This window comes from Microtus ochrogaster, unplaced genomic scaffold (genome assembly GCF_000317375.1).
Source record: "Microtus ochrogaster isolate Prairie Vole_2 unplaced genomic scaffold, MicOch1.0 UNK15, whole genome shotgun sequence".
In the NCBI taxonomy this organism is placed as follows: Eukaryota; Metazoa; Chordata; class Mammalia; order Rodentia; family Cricetidae; genus Microtus; species Microtus ochrogaster.
Genome location: NW_004949113.1, coordinates 418,648 through 436,036, shown reverse-complemented (window position 1 = coordinate 436,036; position 17,389 = coordinate 418,648). Strand labels below are relative to the sequence as shown.

Sequence of the window (17,389 nt, the reverse complement as noted above, 5' to 3'; positions counted from 1 at the left end):
GGGAGGGAGGGAGACGTGTGTGGGCGGGAGAATCAAAGGGCTAAGCAGAGCGGGGTGGAGGTAGTGGAGGTGAGGCTGGATACTGGGTTAAGGTGGAGTTGGTAGCCAGGTGTGTTGGGGTATGCCTCTATTCCCAGCACTGGTAGACCTCTGAGTTCAAGGCTAGCCCGGTCTACATAATTCCAGGACAGACAATGCTATATAAATCTCAACCAAACAAAAAAGGTGAAGCTGGACAAGACCAAAGTTAGTATGACATATGACATGAGAGGTTCAGGAAGTGGGGTGGAGTGGAAGTGAATAGGTTAGTTCTCATTATCAGAGCAAGCTGTAGCCCCAGGAAGGAGTTCTCAAGAATAGACCTGGCTTTTACATTTTCATTAGGATAGCTGTTCACACTCTGGGGCCCTGACTTGAGTCCCAGTAGTTTCGGGAATGTGCAGCATTGGGCTGGTCCGGGATAGGGAACTGTAGCAGTTCCTGAAATAAGCAAGGTAATAGACTGGTCTTGCTTCTGTTTCTGAACTCACAGAAAGCTTGTCCTCCTCCCCAGATCTGCCGATTTATCCAGCAGCTCAAAGGCCGTGTGGTTCGTGAAGCCATTCGAAAGGTGCACCCAGGTGGCCCAGAGGGACTAAGGCGACCAGAAGCTCAGCTTCCAGCCCCCATAGAGGTAAGGCAGGAGGGTAAGGCGAGGGCTGCCCAAGGTTGGCCCCTGAAAGCTTGAAAGACTCCTGGGGGCTGGTCCCTAGACTGACCATGTATCTGCTGGCTTCACCCAGGTATGGATGGATCTTGCTGAGAAACTAACAGGCCCTCTGGAGGAAGCCCTGACTGCAGCTTTCTCCCAGGTACACCCACTGATCCTTGGCAGGTCAAAGGCATTTATTACAGGACATAGGAGTGGGTATGGCCCAGTGGTAGAAAGCCACTGGGTTTAGTCAAGCAATGGTGTTGTAAACAATCTCCAAACTTGAAGGAGTAGAGAATTGCCAGTGAGTTCCAGGCTTCTCCTGCCCCTACCCAAAAAGGGAAATAAAGAAAAATGTAGATCTGGATCCTGGGCCTTTTCTGTTGCCACACCCAGTAACTCTTGTCCAAGGCCATCTCTTGGGTGGGTCACCCTCTAAATCGCAAGGAGGATTTGGGGAATGGGTAGAGGTGGAGGATTTATTCTAGCCTAGCAGGGCAATGGAAGATGAAGGCCTTCCCACTTCCCTTGCTGCGTAGGTGCTCACCATTGCTGCTGCAGAACCGATCAGCCTCCTGCACTCCAAGCCAAGCAAGCCCACGAAGGCCTGTGGAAAGCCACTGCTGTTCTTGAGTGCCCAAGGAGGGCAGAAGAATCCTGGCCTTGAAGCCTCTGGGTCTGCCCCTGTAACTGCTGACTCCACTCCTGAGACCTCTGTTCCTGTCCCTAAGGCCTCTGATCCCAACCCTGAGACCCTTGGCCTTGCCTCTGAGGTCACTGTCTCTGATACCCCAACCAAATCCCTGGCTGGCCCCTCCACAGAGAAAGACTGCACTGTGGACTTTGAGAAGATCTACAAATATCTGTCCTTCTCCTCCAGAAATGGCCATGGCCCTGAGCTCTCAGCAGCTGGTAAGAGGAACTGGGGAGGAGAGGGGCTATGATGGGGTGGGGGCTTGGGGTGCAGGGTCAAACCTTGTCCTCTCCTTCTTCCCCTTTCCTTCTCTCAGAGTCAGCTGTGGTCCTTGACCTGATCACGTCACTTCCGGAGGAGCTGTCCCATCTGCCTTGCACAGCCCTGGTGGAACATATGACCAAAACATATGCTCGACTGATGGCCCCCCAGACCTCTCTCCCTAGCGGGAAGAGCCCCAGGCTGGGGAATGAAGAGAGAGAGACTGGCTCCCAGGAGCCCGAGGAGCCTGACCGAGCCAGTCCTCAGGCCTCTGAGCCCATAGAACAGAGGCCGGCCTGGCAAGCAGTTGGGATCTGCCCATTGAACCCATTCCTGGTACCCCTGGAGCTATTGAGCCAGGTGCCCACCCCTGCGAGGTGAGGGATACAGAAGACCAGATGTGCTGACTTTGCTTGGAGCTTCAGTCCAACACAGCTGGTACTGGGTGGCCATGACAATGATTGTGGAAGTCCCTGACATGGTGTCCAGCCACAGGCTAAGTCTTCAGATGTTGCACACACCAGCAGCCTCAGAAAGGGAAGTACAGTTGTCATGAATGAAGATAAGGAACTCTGCACAAAGGCAGAATTCCTGGACAGACAGACAGGGCTGGTTTCACTAGCCCAGTTGTGTGCCTTGTTGTCTGCTGTGGGTACCACAACAGCATCATCTCTTTCATGGATATGCTCTCCTGAACCTGGGCTTGCATTTGGATTCCCCCCACCTCAACTGACCACCATCCACTTCTCTTCACCTTTTCCTGGGGTGTCCTGTAACTCTCAATAAAGCTGTCATCTTAGCCAACTATGTGTGCTCTTTGCCCCATGACAAAAATGGGATCAGGGGCTCTGAAATGACAGTTTGGGAGCCGGAGCAAGATGCCAGGGAAGAGAGTACTATCCCTAGCAAAAGCTAGTGCCAGAGATAGTTCCAAGGGTAAAGTGTTTGGTATGCAGCCTGACAACCTGAGATTAATTCCTTGAATTCCTGTAAAGGTGAAAAAAAGAACTTCCTGAAAATCGTCTGAATGCACACGCTATAGTACGTACGCCCACATCATGCACCCAAAATACACTAATTTTAAAAAGCTGTTATCTAGAGTGACCTTAGTTTGGCCATAAGGAGCTCCTTAGTGACTGTGTGGAGGCGACTCTCTGACAAATGGGTGGAAGAGGAAGGCTGGGTTGGTCTCATGCAGGACAGATATTAGGGACAAGGTTTCAGAGCGAAGCAATGATACAGATGTCTGAAGCTGACAGTGTGGCCAGCCAGACGATGGAACAAAGCCCAGGTTCCAGGGAGGTAAGAGGTGTGTGTGGGGGGGGGGGGAGTGGAGGAAGAAGGGAGTGTCCCTTCAAGTGGCCTTGGAGCCTCAGCTACCCTTAGGAATAAAGGGAGGGAGGCAGAACTGAGGGTCCCAGAGCTGGGGGAACTGATTGGAGTTGAAGTTGAATCTTTGTGCTGTTGGGCTTCCCAGCATAAGCTCTAACTGCCCTGTGAGTAGGGAGTAAGGACAGGCCTGGGGAGCTAGGTGCCCTAGCATGATAGCACCCTCCCCCGAGCCTAGCGAGTTTTCTGGGAGTGAGTAAAATTTCTGTTCCCTGGGCTGTGCCTTCACATGGCTTTCCTTTTATAGAAAGGCTCAGTTCTCCCCACACACATTGCACACGGCTCCCAGGCAGACTATGGAGCCTAGCCAGCCCACTCCATGGTCGCAGCCCCACAGGTTCTGAGGCACACCTGATGGTGGGAACAGAAGGCATCACGTTCAGGAGTTTGGGGGCTGCAGGTTGGGTTCTGGAAAACAACCCCATCCTAGCTTCCCATAGTCCTCAGTGACTCCCTGGGTCAAGGGGAAAAAGAGTATGTATGTGTGGGGGTGTCTCAACTATGCTATGAGCTAGGGGGATGGATGACTGTTAGCTCCCCCACCACCTCTAAAGCTACTGAAAGGTTGTGTATGAAATTGGGGGTTTACAGGACTAGGCAGCAGTTAAAACAGCAGTTCTGGGCTCTAATTCCAGATCAAGGAAGGACTTGCTTGAGGCAAGTCATTCTAGCAGCTTGGCCTTCGGTCCCATAGAAGGGGTATCCTAACAGGGGCTTGGCTTTCTCACAAGTTCCCAGAAGCAAACAGGCTAAGAACAGGACTAGCTAACTCAGCACTCTGCTGGGCATGCAGTAAGCGCTCAATAACAGCTTTATTTTCATCTCCATTGTTCAGAAGCAGGGAGGAGTGAAAAGGCAAGAAGAGGGCGCAGGGACATGGAGTTGGGAGGGGCAGAGGAAAGACCTCTCTAACCTGGGCTGGGGCTGGGGCTGGGGCTGGGGCTGGGAAGGGGATGAGCCTGCTTGGATTCCTCCTGCACATAGAGTGCCAGACATTCCTGACACAGCCGCAGGGGGGGTTCCGGGGTCCATGCTTTGTAGGTAGGCAGCGTCCATAGTGAGCCAAAGTGAGCCTGCCTGCCAGGGCCAGAACTTAAGGAGCGCATTGAAATTGGCGATGATCACAATAGGGGACAGAAGGGGATAGAGGAGTCCACATTCCTAGGAAAGGATGTAACATTCATGCCTGGTTGGTAACTGGGGAAGGCTGAGGTTGGTGCGGGATGATTCGCGCAGTAGGGATACAGAGCTGAGTGATCAGCAGTGGGAATGAGTGCAGAGAGAAGGGGACGGGGCAGATAAAGGCACCAGGTGGGGTTCTGGCCCGGCCAGGAAGGGAGATGGGTGGCTAAGGGGGTAAGGACTGGATTTCTCCAAATGCCTTCAACTCCGGCCTAGGGCATCTGGGGCACAATACTGAGTGCAGTCCAGGGTGGTGGCATTCCTCCACCGGGCCGGCCCTCCCTGGATCTCAGAGGACCGGCCCGGGACTCGGTGCCCCCTCACACCAACGCATAGTCGAACTGCCCTCGTTCGAGCGCCTCCTTGTGGTCGGTCCAGGACGAGGCAGGCATCCGGCTATAGGGGTCTAGCAGTATGCGCACACAGCGCACCATCAACAGAACCAACACCACGAGCAGGCAGAGCACGAAGGCGAACACTGTGCGTTGTTCGACGTCCAGGCCCGCGCCCACCGGGGGCCCCGTCGATGGCGGCAGTGGTTCTGGTGACAGTGTCCACGCCGCGCTCATAGCTCACATCGCCGCGCACCCTGCAGAGAGAGGGGTGCCCACCCCGGGGTCCGCGGGGATGAGGCTACGCCCTCTCTGCACCTCCACCCACCCCTTCTGGAGTCGCCCCTTTGCAGTATCCTGCAACATCGTCCCTGTTCGTGCTGCCGTCTCCGGGCTACGCCCATGCCCAGCCTGTGTGCTCTGCCACTACAGTCACTCCGGGACCCAACTCTAGCGGTGCGTGCAGGTGGGGTCGCTGAGAGCCAGGACGGGGCTACTCAGATCCGCCCAGTCCGCGCACAACAGGTGCGAACGTGCTGGGCCAAAGACCAGAGCTGCACGGTTTAAACTGGTCCCCACCCCGCTCCCTTTGTTCTCCGTCCTCAGCCCAAGACCCCCTCCCCCACCCGTGGCCGCCTCCCCAGCCAAAGCGCGCCCCCCTCACCCTTGGTCCTAGACGGGGACCGGCCGCCCCGCAGCCCCTCTCTCTCCGGGGACTCCTGTGCTGCTCTGCTCTGGTCTTCCCCGGTGGCGGCGGTAGTGGCGGAGGCTGTAGCAGCCCCGGCTCAGCCCACCCCACCCGCCCCTGAAGCGGTGGAGAACGAGGGAGGAAGGAGAGGCGCGCGCCAGCCGGGCCGCCGCGGCTGTTCCCATGGCGACGGGGGCGGGGCCGTGAGGGGTGGAGGATGTACTGGGAGCGGCGCCTGGGCTTGTGACCCCGCCCCGGTCTGCTTACCGGGAGACAGGACCTTCTCACCACTACTGCCTCTGGGGACAGCCCAAGCTCCAGATCCAGCTCCCAGGGTACTGAAGACCTCACCAGGGTGTGGGTAGTAGCTAGCCTCCACTACGGGGAAGTCTCACCCTGACCTCCGTCTCTCTGTTCTTCCCGACCGACCCCCTCATCCCAATCTCTGTTTTACGAGGATCCTGATGCACCCAGGTACCACCACCCATTAGTGTTTAAGATGCTCAGTCTCAGGGAGCCCTCAACTCAACAGAGACCAGATAGCTGGGGTGGTTATTCCTCTCCACAAGAGGACAGGGTCCTGGCCTGAGAAGGCGGCACCCTATCTAGCTATAATCCTCCACTGACCTTGAAGGTCTATCACAGGCCTTCAGTCCCAGCTTCCCAGAAGAGACGTATACTTCAGACCGTTTGAAAGCCTCTTCTGCACTTTGGTGTTTTATTATGTCCAGATCTTAGGCTTATGTACAGGAAGAGCATTGATTAAAAAAAAAAAAAACCTCAAGCAGCTTGGCAGGCCATGCCAGTGGACTACTTAGAACAGCAGGCCAGGCCTCATCCCACTGACAACAGGAGTCCCTGGGCTGGGACTTCGTGACACTGCCAGCAGTCCCCTGTGGCATTCTGGGGTACTTCCCAACCTTGCCAGGCACCTCCAGCCTTTTCCTTGTCCAGTGATTTCACAACTGCCCTGAAGAACTTGGGGCAGAGGCCATACATGGTCTTTGTCTTGTGCCAACGTGCCTCATGGAGCCTTTGTGTATCTGTCCCACGATGGTCTAGCTCTGGAGCTGCCTAGACACCACCGCTGCCCTCAGAGGATCTGTTCTGTGCTGGAGGCTGAAATGTCCAGAAGGCGCCAGGCAGCATAAGGGTTGAGCTCCTGCTGGTCTCTGCAGAGTGCCCACACGTACAGCATGCGTAGCACCTTGTCCTGTGGAGACCCAGCAGAGTGAGAGGCCAGGCTTGATGGGTATACAGGGGGGCTTCTGAGCAACGCAAGGAAGGCTCTAGGAGGGGCCAGGGAGGGGTGCCTGGGGCTTTTGGCTCTGGTCACTGCTCAGACAAGATGGTGGATAAGATCCCAACTACTGGTTGTTTCTCTCCAACTTCAGAACCCTCCTGCCTCCAAGCTGGGTGGGGTCTATGCTGGGCAGGTATGCACAGGGCTTTCTGTGTGAGAAGCTGTCCCAAAGCTCCATTCCCTCAATTCCCCACTCACCGGGTCACCCTCAACCACCTCGCCTTTGGGGTTCTTGATCACCATCACCAACTGGGCTTGAAAGGTGACGATCAACACAGGGCCCTGCTCCATCATCTTGCCCATGGCCAGCTGCAAGCAACACATAAGCATGGGCCTCAGTATAGCATACCCTCCCACTACCCTGGAGACAAAAAGCCCCAAAGCTGCATCCTGTAGGAAAGAGGCCTGACACCTTGCCCTGCTAAAAGCATGGTACCCCTCCACCACTTTGTGGGGAGTGATTTTCCAACAGGCTCCTTCTCAAGGACGCCAGGCCTTCAACTGTGGGATTCTCTGTCCCCGGCCTGGAGGTGAGGGAGGGCAGGAAGTTGACTCTGCTTTGCCCGCAGCTCCCACGAGTAAAGAAGTCTGGGTGGCTGAATCTCAGCTGCCTGTTGGGCCATGCTGCAGAGGCTGAAGCAGCACTGCAGTAGGCTCAAGGGCTCAACGCTCACTAAGGGTCCAACAGCACAGGTGCTCCTGGATGCAAGATGCAGGGCATCCTGATAAACCCACTTAAAAATAGCACTGAAGGGCCGGAGAGATGGCTCAGAGGTTAAGAGCACTGATTGCCCTTCCAGAGATCCTGAGTTCAATTCCCAGAAACCACATGGTGGCTCACAACCATCTGTTAGGAGATCTGATACTCTCTTTCGGCCTGTAGGCATACATGCAGGTAGAACACTGCATACATAATAAATAAATAAATTAAAAAAAAAAACCCAGCATTGAATAGGCGCGCAGTGGTGGTGCATGCCTTTAATCCCAGCACTGGAGAGGCAGAAGCAGGCAGAACTCTGTGAGTGCAAGGCCAGTCTGGTCTATAGAACGAGTTCTAAGACAGCCAGAGCTGCATAGAGAAACCCTGTCTACAACTTCCCTCAACAGAAAATATCATTGAAAACTCACTAAAATACCAAATATAACATGCATCCTAGCAAGTTATGTTGGCCTTCACGTGAACATGATTATCTAATGCAAAGCTTATTTCTACTTTGATAGAACACCTTGGGTAACCCAAGCTGGCCTCAAATTCACTATATAGTTATAAACGGCCCTGAATTCCACTGCCTCAGCCTTCAAATGCTGGGATTATCACATCCAGTCAACATAACCTATTTTATAATAAAATTATAGATTTTAAAAAATATGGCTGTATTATTTAGCCCAGAATGTCCTTGAACTTTTGGGATCCTCCTATCTCAACATCTAGAGTGCTGGAATTATAGGTGAGTGCCACCATGTCTGGCTCACTGCATAGAATTCTGCTTGCTATTTCTCATTTGTATCCAAGTAGTATGTATGCTAATATGTGCACATAAAGAGAGACCAGCGCAGGATAACAGGTGTCTTTTCCTATTGCACTCCACCTTGTTTTTGAGAGGGGGTCTCTTATTGAACCTTACACTCAACATTTTAGCTAGGCTGGCCTGCCAACAAATCTCCCAGAATCTGCTTGTTTCCACCTAAAAGCTTGGGAGTTAGAGGCATGAGCAGCCATGCCTGCCTGGCTTTTTAAACTCAATGTCACTTGCTTTTACAGCAAGTGCTCTTACCCGAACAGAGCCATCTTCCTCAGCCTTGACAGAATTTTAAACAAAATCTGAAGTATGGTATCAACCAAATTCACTAATATGCAATAATCACTTTTACACCATTAAGAAGTTAAAACCAACCAAACAAACAAAAAACGAAACAAACAAACAAAAAACTCTAGGCATGGTGACCCAGGCCTTTAATCCAAGCACCCAGGAGGCAGAGGCAATGGGTGTGAGTTTGAGGTCAGCCTGGTCTAAGTAATAAGTTTCATAAGTTCCAGGCCAGCCAAGGCTACAGAATGAGACCCTGGAGAGAGAGCCAGTCAAAGTGTAGCTTATTGGCAGAGCACTTCCCACCATAGGCAAGGCCCTTGAATCAGTCTCTATCGCCCTCAGACCTCCCTCCAAAACCAACCAAACACCAGCCAATCTAAGACACATCATTTAGCTGGGGATCTCTTATACTCCAACTACAGAAATAAGCAAAGCTTTGTGAGGCAGACCATACATTTTTGCTTGTTGTTGTACTAGGAATTCAACCTGGGTCTTACATATGCTAAGCCAGAACTCTTACCACTGAGCTATAACCCCAGTCCTCTTCTTACTTTTTCTACTTTTTCTTTTCTTTTCTTTTCTTTTTTTTTTTTTTTTGGTTTTTCGAGACAGGGTTTCTCTGTGGTTTTGGAGCCTGTCCTGGAACTAGCTCTTGTAGACCAGGCTGGTCTCGAACTCACAGAGATCCGCCTGCCTCTGCCTCCCAAGTGCTGGGATTAAAGGCGTGCGCCACCACTGCCCAGCCTTTACTTTTTCTTTTGAAACAGTGTCATTAAGTTACCCAGATTAGCCTGGAACTCAGTTTGTAGCCCAAGCAGACCTTGAACTCAAGACCTACAGGCCTGGCTGTGTTACAGGCTATGTCAGCTGGTGCTTCACTCTGACCGTTCCTTCCCTTGGAGTGACTTACGTCCACATTGCTGATGTCGAGGATTCTGGAGTGGAACTGGAGGCCCAGAGCCTTGGCCTGCTGGATAGGGTGGGCCAGCTGGCTGTAAGTCTGCAATGAGAGGCAACAGGCCCATGTGATCAGTCACTGATGGAGTTGGGTCATACCCAGAAGTGGAGCCATGTTCACATGCTCCAGCACTGAGAGGGGCAGAAGCCAAGAGCACAAGCCCAAGCCCAGAAGTAAAGTACGCTGCTCTTCGCTGGCCAGAACTGAACACTTGCTTCTCATTATGGAAAGAGCCACACTCCCAAGTGGGAGCAGCATTAATCAGTATAGTAGGTAATTCCACAGCATCATCCAAAGGACACTCCCAGGGTATGTGGGTTGACTCTTGGCTGATCTCTACTCTTCCGAGATTCAACTCCCCTAGAATCCTGGCCTGGAATCAGATGTCTTTTCTAGGATTTGTCCCAAACCTATGAGCTGCCCTGGAACTTACTGCTGAGTGGCCTCTCTCATAGAACACCCAAGGTTCCACTCTCTACTGCCCCAAGAGCCTTGGGGGCATATGGCCACGTGCTAGAGAGCAGTTTCACTGAGCTTGGAGGCAACTAGGACGGAAAAATGCTTTGAAGGCATCTGCTTAAGAGGGCCAGGGGACAAGCAGTGGTTCTGGGGTGGGGAAGTGGCTCAGTGGATTAAGTACTTGCTGCACAAGTCTGTGATCCCAGAACTTCTGCAGTGAGATGGGAGGCTGTGACAGAAGAAATCTCTGGAAGCTCTTGGGCCAGCTAGAGAGCCTGTCCCACACAAGATGGAAGATGAGGATCAACACTTGAGATTTTTCTAAGACCTCCACACATGCATCATGGCACAAGCACACACACACATCACATACACATACAAAGCAATGCCAGCCCCACCTGGTGAGTTTCTGCTGTTTGTTGCTATAGAGATGAGTTTCACATAGCCCAAGCTAGCCTTGAATTCTATATAGCAAAAGATAAATCTGAACATCCCAGTAGTGGGATGGTAAACATATGTCTCCATCACTCATGCGATGCTGGGTATCAAACCCAGGGCTTCCAGCATGTTAGGCAAACACTCTAAAAGCAGAGCCACATCCCAGACCCATGCACTTCTTTAAGACAACATTTTAAAGACATCTTACTTGTAAGCAACCAGAATTTCAGCTGTGTTCTAAGGGGTATTAGGCCACTCTTGGGTAGAGGATCAGTCACAACTTCAGGTTCCAAGAGAGGGAGTGGGGGGGGAGGAGGACGCTGACTGGCTCCTCTCAGAAATGCCCGCTAGCTCAGTCACAGTGCAGGGGAGTATTTAAAAAGAAAACCTGACAAATCTCTGCTTTTCCCAAGCTGTTTGTGAGCTGGGTGCAGAATAGGATGAGCCAAAAAAAGGCCCTAGATTGCTTCACACAAAGAAGCTGGAGGAAAGAAAACAAAACAAAAACCCCACAACCCTGCCTGGAGAGACAGCCAGAAGCCAGCAGGGTGAGGTGAGGTGGCCTGACAGACCAGACGAAAGCAGGAGTTCCATGGGGACAGGGAGGCTGCCAGGAGGAAGCAGACGGCATGTGCTCCCGGGGAAGATGCTGGCCTCCCCACAGCCTGCTCTGCCAGTGACCCTGGGAACTTCAGCCCTGACTCCGGGAAGCAGCTGGGGCATCATCAGAACACAGTGTCCGTCCTCGGGCGGGAATCCTACCCACACTTCTGTTTTGATCTGTGTTATATTATCTTCTTAGAGGGAGGACCTGCTGTGACACACACTTCAGTGCCCACAGTTAACTCTCACAGTCACAAGGGGCACCATGTGGGGGCTCAAGAGTGCCAGGAGAATTTCATATAAACAAGTGACCTCTTCTATCCTCTCCCTGAACTTGAGGCCCCCAATGTGCATACTCAAGGTCATCTTACATGGGGTCCCAGTCATAGCCACGTGAACCAGGACAGAAAAGAGACAGCAGGCCACCCTGGAAATCTCACATCATTCTGTGGCATGAATCGTTTTTGTAATTCTCTTTAATCAAAATTAGTTTATGAGTGCCGGGGAGATAGCTCAGCTGGTAAAGCCCTTTCTGTGCAAGTATGAAGAGTGGAGTCTGGATCCCAAGAACCCACATAAAAGAGGGATAGGTGTGGAGGTTTTCTAAGTCCAGAGCCCCGTAGGTGGAAACAGTTGGCTAGCCAGCCCAGGTGAAACAACAAGCTCTAGGTTCAGGAAAGACTCTGCCTCCATACAGGGTGGAGAGCGGTTATCATCAACCTTCACCAGTCTTCAAGCTTCCAGATGCATGTGCCTGTACACACACACACACACCCATACACAGATACATATGCCACATGACACTCCGGATCCCAACAGTTTACAGGGCTGAAGATATAGGGGTCAGAAGGTGGAGGGAGAGAAGGGAAACAAGGAAACTGGCAGTTGTGGACCAGGCTTTGCATTAGGCACTAAACAGAGAAGGGATCGTTTCTGACATTTCTAGTTTCCAGCTGAAGACTCAGTGCCTGACCTGTGGGTACCTGTGCATCACACACAGAAGAAAGGACAGATGGATGGGCTGTTGGGCTCTGTGGGAACAAAGTATATCAGACATGAGGACCTCCCTCCCACTGGAGTTAGGCCAGAGCCACCCAAGCAGACTTCTATGCTACTCGTTTATTTTTGCAGTGCTGGGATGGAACCCAAGACAATAAATACACATGCTAGAAAAATGCCCGGCCCTGAGGCCCACCCCAGCCCTTCTGACTGTTTCTGCTTCGCTTTGCTGTGGGCTAAAATGAGAAAGCAGTACTCTACTCACAGCTTCATAGCACCAGTCTTTGAGAATGTCGAGCTCCCCAGAAATCATGGCCTAAATAGGGAAAAGGAAAAAATAAGCATGAGATAGTGGGTGGGCTTTTGCAGCAGAATGCTTGAGAACAGTCTCTGGCAGCAGCCCTTCCTGAAGACCCCTGGACTCCTGTTCCTCAGCTTAGGTCTGGGGGAGAGGCTGGGTGAGATGGCAGGCAGCTGTGGATGTCCTGGGAGGGAGGACGAAGTCCCTGCATTAATATTCATACAGCTCTGGTCTTTTGGGTGCAGGACAAGGAAAGGCAGGGGGAGCAGGGGAGCACTCACAGTGGAGGAGTTGCCTTCCAGCTCTACCTCCCTAAGGACCAGAGGGAGGTAGAGGATATGCCACGCAAACCTACGGCTAGTTCTGCTGAGAAGGGTGAGGGAGGTGCCCAGGGAGAAAGCAAGGACCAGCTGGGGCACATCCCCGGAGAGGCTGCCCGGGTAACACCTGCTGTTCTTGGTGATCGCTCCCTTCCCACCTCCTCTCAGTTCTGCCCAAAGCGTGAGAAGGAGCTGAGAAACTGGAAAGAGAGGAGCAGATGAAGCACAAGGAGGCAAGAGGAGGGAGTAAGGACTGGGGGCTGGTGTCTTTTCCTATAGGGCTGCCCCAGATCCTGCCATATTCCAGGGGCTTCAGGGAGGCAGATGGACCGCCAATACAGGTACACTGTATTGTGACCTGAACAAGACATGCCCTCCTGACTTACAAACCAAAGATGCAAGAACATCTGAGGGAAGTATGAATGTCAGAAACACCAGAGACAGTGAATCCAGACCTCACCTCTGGTCTGGCCAGGGCATTCTAGATCTCAACAAAAATGTAGTGGCTGTTTGCTTCTCCCTGATGCCCGAAAAGCCAGGGCCCTTAGGCTGTTCCCAAATGGCTTCAGGAGAACTATAGCAGAAGGTACAGTGCAGAGCTTCTGGGACAAGAGCTGTGACTGCAGGATCACAAAGGCAGAGAGAAACCCGTCCTGGAGCTATGATGCCCCACGGAGAAGGCAAGAAACTTCCACAGCTATCCTCACAGGAGCCAGCACTATCTGCCATGGGACGGGCACAGGACTCTGTAGGTGGGGGAATTAGGAGTCATAGCCTAAGGTGCAGCAGCCGAAGTCAGGTAAGCAGCCTAGGAGCAGTGGATCTGCTCAGAAAACAGTCCCAGCAACCTGGTTACCCTGAGGTAATCTAGGCTCAGTCCGAGGGTAACCACCTAGAATGAGGGGGAGGGGGTGCAGCAGGCCAGGGCTCCACCATAGTTGCAGCATGGATCGCACCTCTAGGATGTTAGGGATGATGTCACTCTCACACTGCCGAAGAAAGCGGTCCTTGTCGAAGTTTGGGTCCGCTCTAAGGATCTCTGTGAGCACCTCTGACATTTCTGTCTTTGAGAAAAGGCCCCCTGCAGGGAGACAAGCCTTCAGTTTAGAGCCTACATTCCACCCCTGACTGTAGCCACAGCAGACAGGAGGGTACTGAAGCCACACTCACCCAGCAAGTCAGTGACTTTGTCCGTTAAGGCCCGGGATGCCCGGATGAGAACATTGTCACTCTCATCGTACTTTATCTTCATCTCAAAGAAGCCTATGGAGGGTACACACAGGGGCTAGAGCCAGGACCTTTCTAAGAAGCCCTGATTCCAGTTCCTGAGAACTCCCTACAAGACGCCCCTTCTTGACATGGGTCAGATCTAGGCAAGCCATCTGGTGGGCTTCGACCTGCCTCATCTTAGCATGTGGATATTCAACCCACCTACCTGGAAACATGCAGAAACTCAGTTACAGTCCCAAAGGGGCTGTGCAAAATTTGGGATGCCACCCCTGCTGGCTGTTGCCTCCACTACAAAGGAAACACAGGCCTCTAGTAGTCCTCACAGGAGAAGGAACAAAGGCATGTAGCCAGTGGCTCTCCTGCTCAGCCGCTGGAGAAATCCTGTGCCTGGCTGAAAAGTGAAGGTCAGTCCCACCTCTGTCAATTCCAGGGCTCCTGACATCCTAACTAGTCACCCAGTATCTTACTGACAGGTAGGAGGCCCTAAGGAGGTGCGCAGCCCTATCTGATATCATCTCTCCTTCTGTAAGTGGGGCTCTGCCTGGCTAGTATCTGCTGCCACTGTCCTGCCCAGGACCCAGTAGGCTGGCCACACTCACGGTTGAACACCACATTGTTGTTTTTGAAGTCCTTCCACTGCTGGTACCACTTGGAGTCCTTGTGTAGCACAAGCCCCAACGCTTCCCTGGGGGAGAAGGCAGGTGCCTAGAATGAAGTGCAGACCCTAGAGCCCTGCACGCTCCTGTGACCACTGGGAGGTCAGCAGAGGTTAACTTCACATCAAGGAGCTTCAACTCCACCCTTCCTTCCTCTTCTTTCCTCCATTGCTCTCTCTCTTCCCCCAGTTCTCTGGAGGGAGCCAGGAACCCCAAGAAGAGAAACAGACTTGGGCAGGCACCTCCCAGAGGACCCTGGAAACAGACCCTAGGTGGCCAGGACCACTCAAGGACCCATCTGGGACCTACTCATTAGCCTGGAACACTTTGTCTTCTTTGAACTTCGCTCCAGCAAACTCCGTCCTTTTCCGGAGCCGCTCGGGCCGGCGGTAGGGCCCCGTCTGCCCTAGCACACTCTCATCAATCTCCTTCTTCACCGACTCTACACCCTGTAAGGGAGAGCAGGCCTGTGGTCGCTGAGGGCCACCAGCCTTGGGGGTCCCTGCCCCTGCTTGGGCCAGACTCACTCACCTGGGAGATGGCTTTGAAGGCTGCCGTCTTGCCCAGCTTCTCCCCGCCCTTGGATACCGACTCTGCTGATTGCTTGGCTGTCCTGGCAGCCTCTTCTACCCCCTCCTTGATCTTCCGGCCAAGGTCACTCTTACTGACTTCATCAAGACTCTACTGAGACAGAGACAGAGGGGAGGACGCTGCACAGGTCTACAACAGTCTTGAGAGGAATGCTGCCCTCTACCCCTGCAGTTCAGGACTGATTCTCCCAGGAAGAGCAAGAGTGGATGGGAATTCCCAGCCAGGGGGTTCCAAGGAAACAACTAACAACGTGAGAGGAGGCTGCCTAACCCAGCACGGAATGGGAATGCTGCCCCTCCAGGAGGGTCCTGCACCTAAGCCAGCACGGAATGGGAATGCTGCCCCTCCAGGAGGGTCCTGCGCCCACCTGCACCCTCCCCTTCTACTTTCAGACGTGAAGAACAAAAATGCCCACTTTACCTTCTATTCTCATCCCAGGCTAACATAAACACTTTAATCCTGTGAGTTCCAGTGGGATTCACACCCCTGAACCCTTCACGCCCCTCACTTAATCCCAGCTGTGGGGTCAGCCTCGAGCCTTACCTCCTTCACGGTCCCTGTCAGTTCCCCAAGCTTCTTCTTTATGGCTTCACTGGTTCGCACAGTTTCTGACTCGATGGATTTCTATGGTCACAGAATTGCCTCTTTTTATTAGGTATCAGTGAACTCGCTCATCCAACCAAAGAAGCCCAGGAGCATTTTCTTGGCTGCTGCAACTCTACGAAGAACTCCAACCCCATGCATGCCCACCCAGAGGGTTCTTATTACCCAGCGGCATGATCCCCAAGCTCTGGTCTTTCTCTGAGTGGAAAGAGATAGTCCTGCCAGTCACTACTCAGCAATGCCATTTTACCTCTAGCGCAACCTCGGGGGCCTGGCCTGCTCTATTCCCAGATAACTCATTCTTTACTGATGTGACAAGGACACCTTCCACCAGGCTGAAGTCACACAAGGAATGTCATCCAAATAGATAGCTTGGGAATACATAGACGGAAAAGACCTTGCTGGGGACTAATGGGTATCAACAGAATAGAATACAGAGGGACGTAGGCTAAGGGCATGGCACTCTGGAGCTCAGCTGCTCACGGGTAGTCAGGGGCACTGTACCTCCCCACAGGGTACTTGCATGGTACAAAAATGCAAGGACCAGGCCCAGTGGCCATAGCTTGACGGCTGTTCAAGAGACATCAATGCCAGGAGGCCTAGGCAACCAGCTCATGTCCTGATACCTTTTAATCAATGACCTGGTCACTTTTCCCAGCAGCTCTGGTCCAGGGAATAAAGACAGGAGTGAAGTACTTACGTATTTTCTTCTGGCTTCCTGGAGAGCATCTGATTCTTCTAGCTTCTTTGCCTCATCTCGGAACTTTTTTATACTCTCTTTCATCTCTTTGTTTTTGTCTAATTCTTGTTTGATGTTGTCTAGTAAGCCTGACAAAAACCCTTTTCTGTTCCCAGTAGAATAGGATTTGGTCTAGAAAGAATGTAAAATTGAAAAGAAAGAAGGAAAGTTTAGAGGCTGGAAAGGCACATGTGATAACATCTGGTTACCACTGGGTGCCCAGTTTCCTCCCTTCTGTTGACAGTCGTCTTTAACAGTGAATATGTCTCTTTTATTATAACAGAATTTGAGTTACAGAAACGCCCATGACAAGCCACCACAGTAAATCTTACATGTCCACAGGTTCATATCTATTGATGTTATCAACAAGTCAAATATATAAAAAAATAAAAACTTGCATACCAATGTTCTACCATACTAGTCAGCATGTAAGATATGGAACCAAACTAGGTGTCCAACAACAGGGGAATGGACAAAGAGGATGGCATTTGTTTTTGTTTTCAGCCATAAAGAATAAAGTTATGGTTGGGTATGACAGCACATGCCTTTAATCCCAGCACTTGGGAGGCAGAGGAAGGCGGGTCTCTGAATTCAAGGCCAGCCCAGTCTACAGAATGAGTTCCAGGACAGCCAGAGTTACATAGAGGAAAACTGTCTCAAAAAACAAAACAAAACAAAAACAAAAATAGAGACAGACAGATAAATGAAGGGATGAATAAATGAATGAATGGAGTTTTACGGTCTTCTGAAAAATTGGAGATAATCATATTAAGTGAATATAAGTTATACTCAGACAAATACTTTGTACACTTGCTCAGTTGTAGGTGTGTATATATGCAGATATGGAAGTACAATCAAAGCTGGGGAACAAAAGGGACTAATGGGTAGGCCAAGAAAAGGAAATGGCCTCATATAACTGTATAGTTAAAAACAAACAAAGCTTCCAAGCTAGGAGTAGCTGCACATGCTGTCACCCTAGCACTCAAAGGACAGGCCTGAGCTCTATCCCTGGGTCCCTGGACTTGGTGGAAGGAGTGAACAGGTTCTTTTTTTTTTTTTTTTTCTTTTTTTGGTTTTTCAAAACAGGATTTCTTTTTTCTTTTTTTTTGTTTTTCGAGGCAGGGTTTCTCTGTGGTTTTGG

General features: G+C 51.8%; 3 protein-coding genes across 4 annotated transcripts in view; 1 reads left to right on the top strand and 2 right to left on the bottom strand.

The window, feature by feature from the left end:
• Window positions 1-2,444, top strand: part of Snapc2 (small nuclear RNA activating complex polypeptide 2) — a 3,222-nt gene extending 778 nt beyond the window's left edge. For both annotated transcript variants that reach the window (XM_005366952.2, XM_013353709.2), the window contains exons 2-5: window positions 554-673; window positions 783-851; window positions 1,231-1,603; window positions 1,702-2,444. In XM_005366952.2, the coding sequence (XP_005367009.1) occupies window positions 554-673; window positions 783-851; window positions 1,231-1,603; window positions 1,702-2,027 (888 nt within the window). In that variant the 3' untranslated portion in view covers window positions 2,028-2,444. The remainder of the gene's footprint in view (window positions 1-553; window positions 674-782; window positions 852-1,230; window positions 1,604-1,701) is intronic.
• Window positions 2,445-3,947: 1,503 nt separating this feature from the next.
• On the bottom strand, window positions 3,948-4,804 carry Ctxn1 (cortexin 1). The gene has a single exon (XM_013353708.2). It carries the CDS (start codon window positions 4,784-4,786, stop codon window positions 4,538-4,540), a length of 249 nt encoding a protein of 82 aa, XP_013209162.1. The 5' UTR covers window positions 4,787-4,804; the 3' UTR covers window positions 3,948-4,537.
• A 1,128-nt stretch (window positions 4,805-5,932) lies between these two features.
• Window positions 5,933-17,389, bottom strand: part of Timm44 (translocase of inner mitochondrial membrane 44) — a 16,122-nt gene continuing 4,665 nt past the window's right edge. The window contains exons 3-13 of the mRNA XM_005366950.2: window positions 16,210-16,380; window positions 15,450-15,530; window positions 14,847-14,996; window positions 14,625-14,764; window positions 14,259-14,344; window positions 13,600-13,692; window positions 13,386-13,510; window positions 12,074-12,124; window positions 9,262-9,351; window positions 6,739-6,849; window positions 5,933-6,450 (exon numbers count right to left, since the gene is read on the bottom strand). Of these exons, the coding sequence (XP_005367007.1) occupies window positions 6,331-6,450; window positions 6,739-6,849; window positions 9,262-9,351; window positions 12,074-12,124; window positions 13,386-13,510; window positions 13,600-13,692; window positions 14,259-14,344; window positions 14,625-14,764; window positions 14,847-14,996; window positions 15,450-15,530; window positions 16,210-16,380 (1,218 nt within the window). The 3' untranslated portion in view covers window positions 5,933-6,330. The remainder of the gene's footprint in view (window positions 6,451-6,738; window positions 6,850-9,261; window positions 9,352-12,073; window positions 12,125-13,385; window positions 13,511-13,599; window positions 13,693-14,258; window positions 14,345-14,624; window positions 14,765-14,846; window positions 14,997-15,449; window positions 15,531-16,209; window positions 16,381-17,389) is intronic.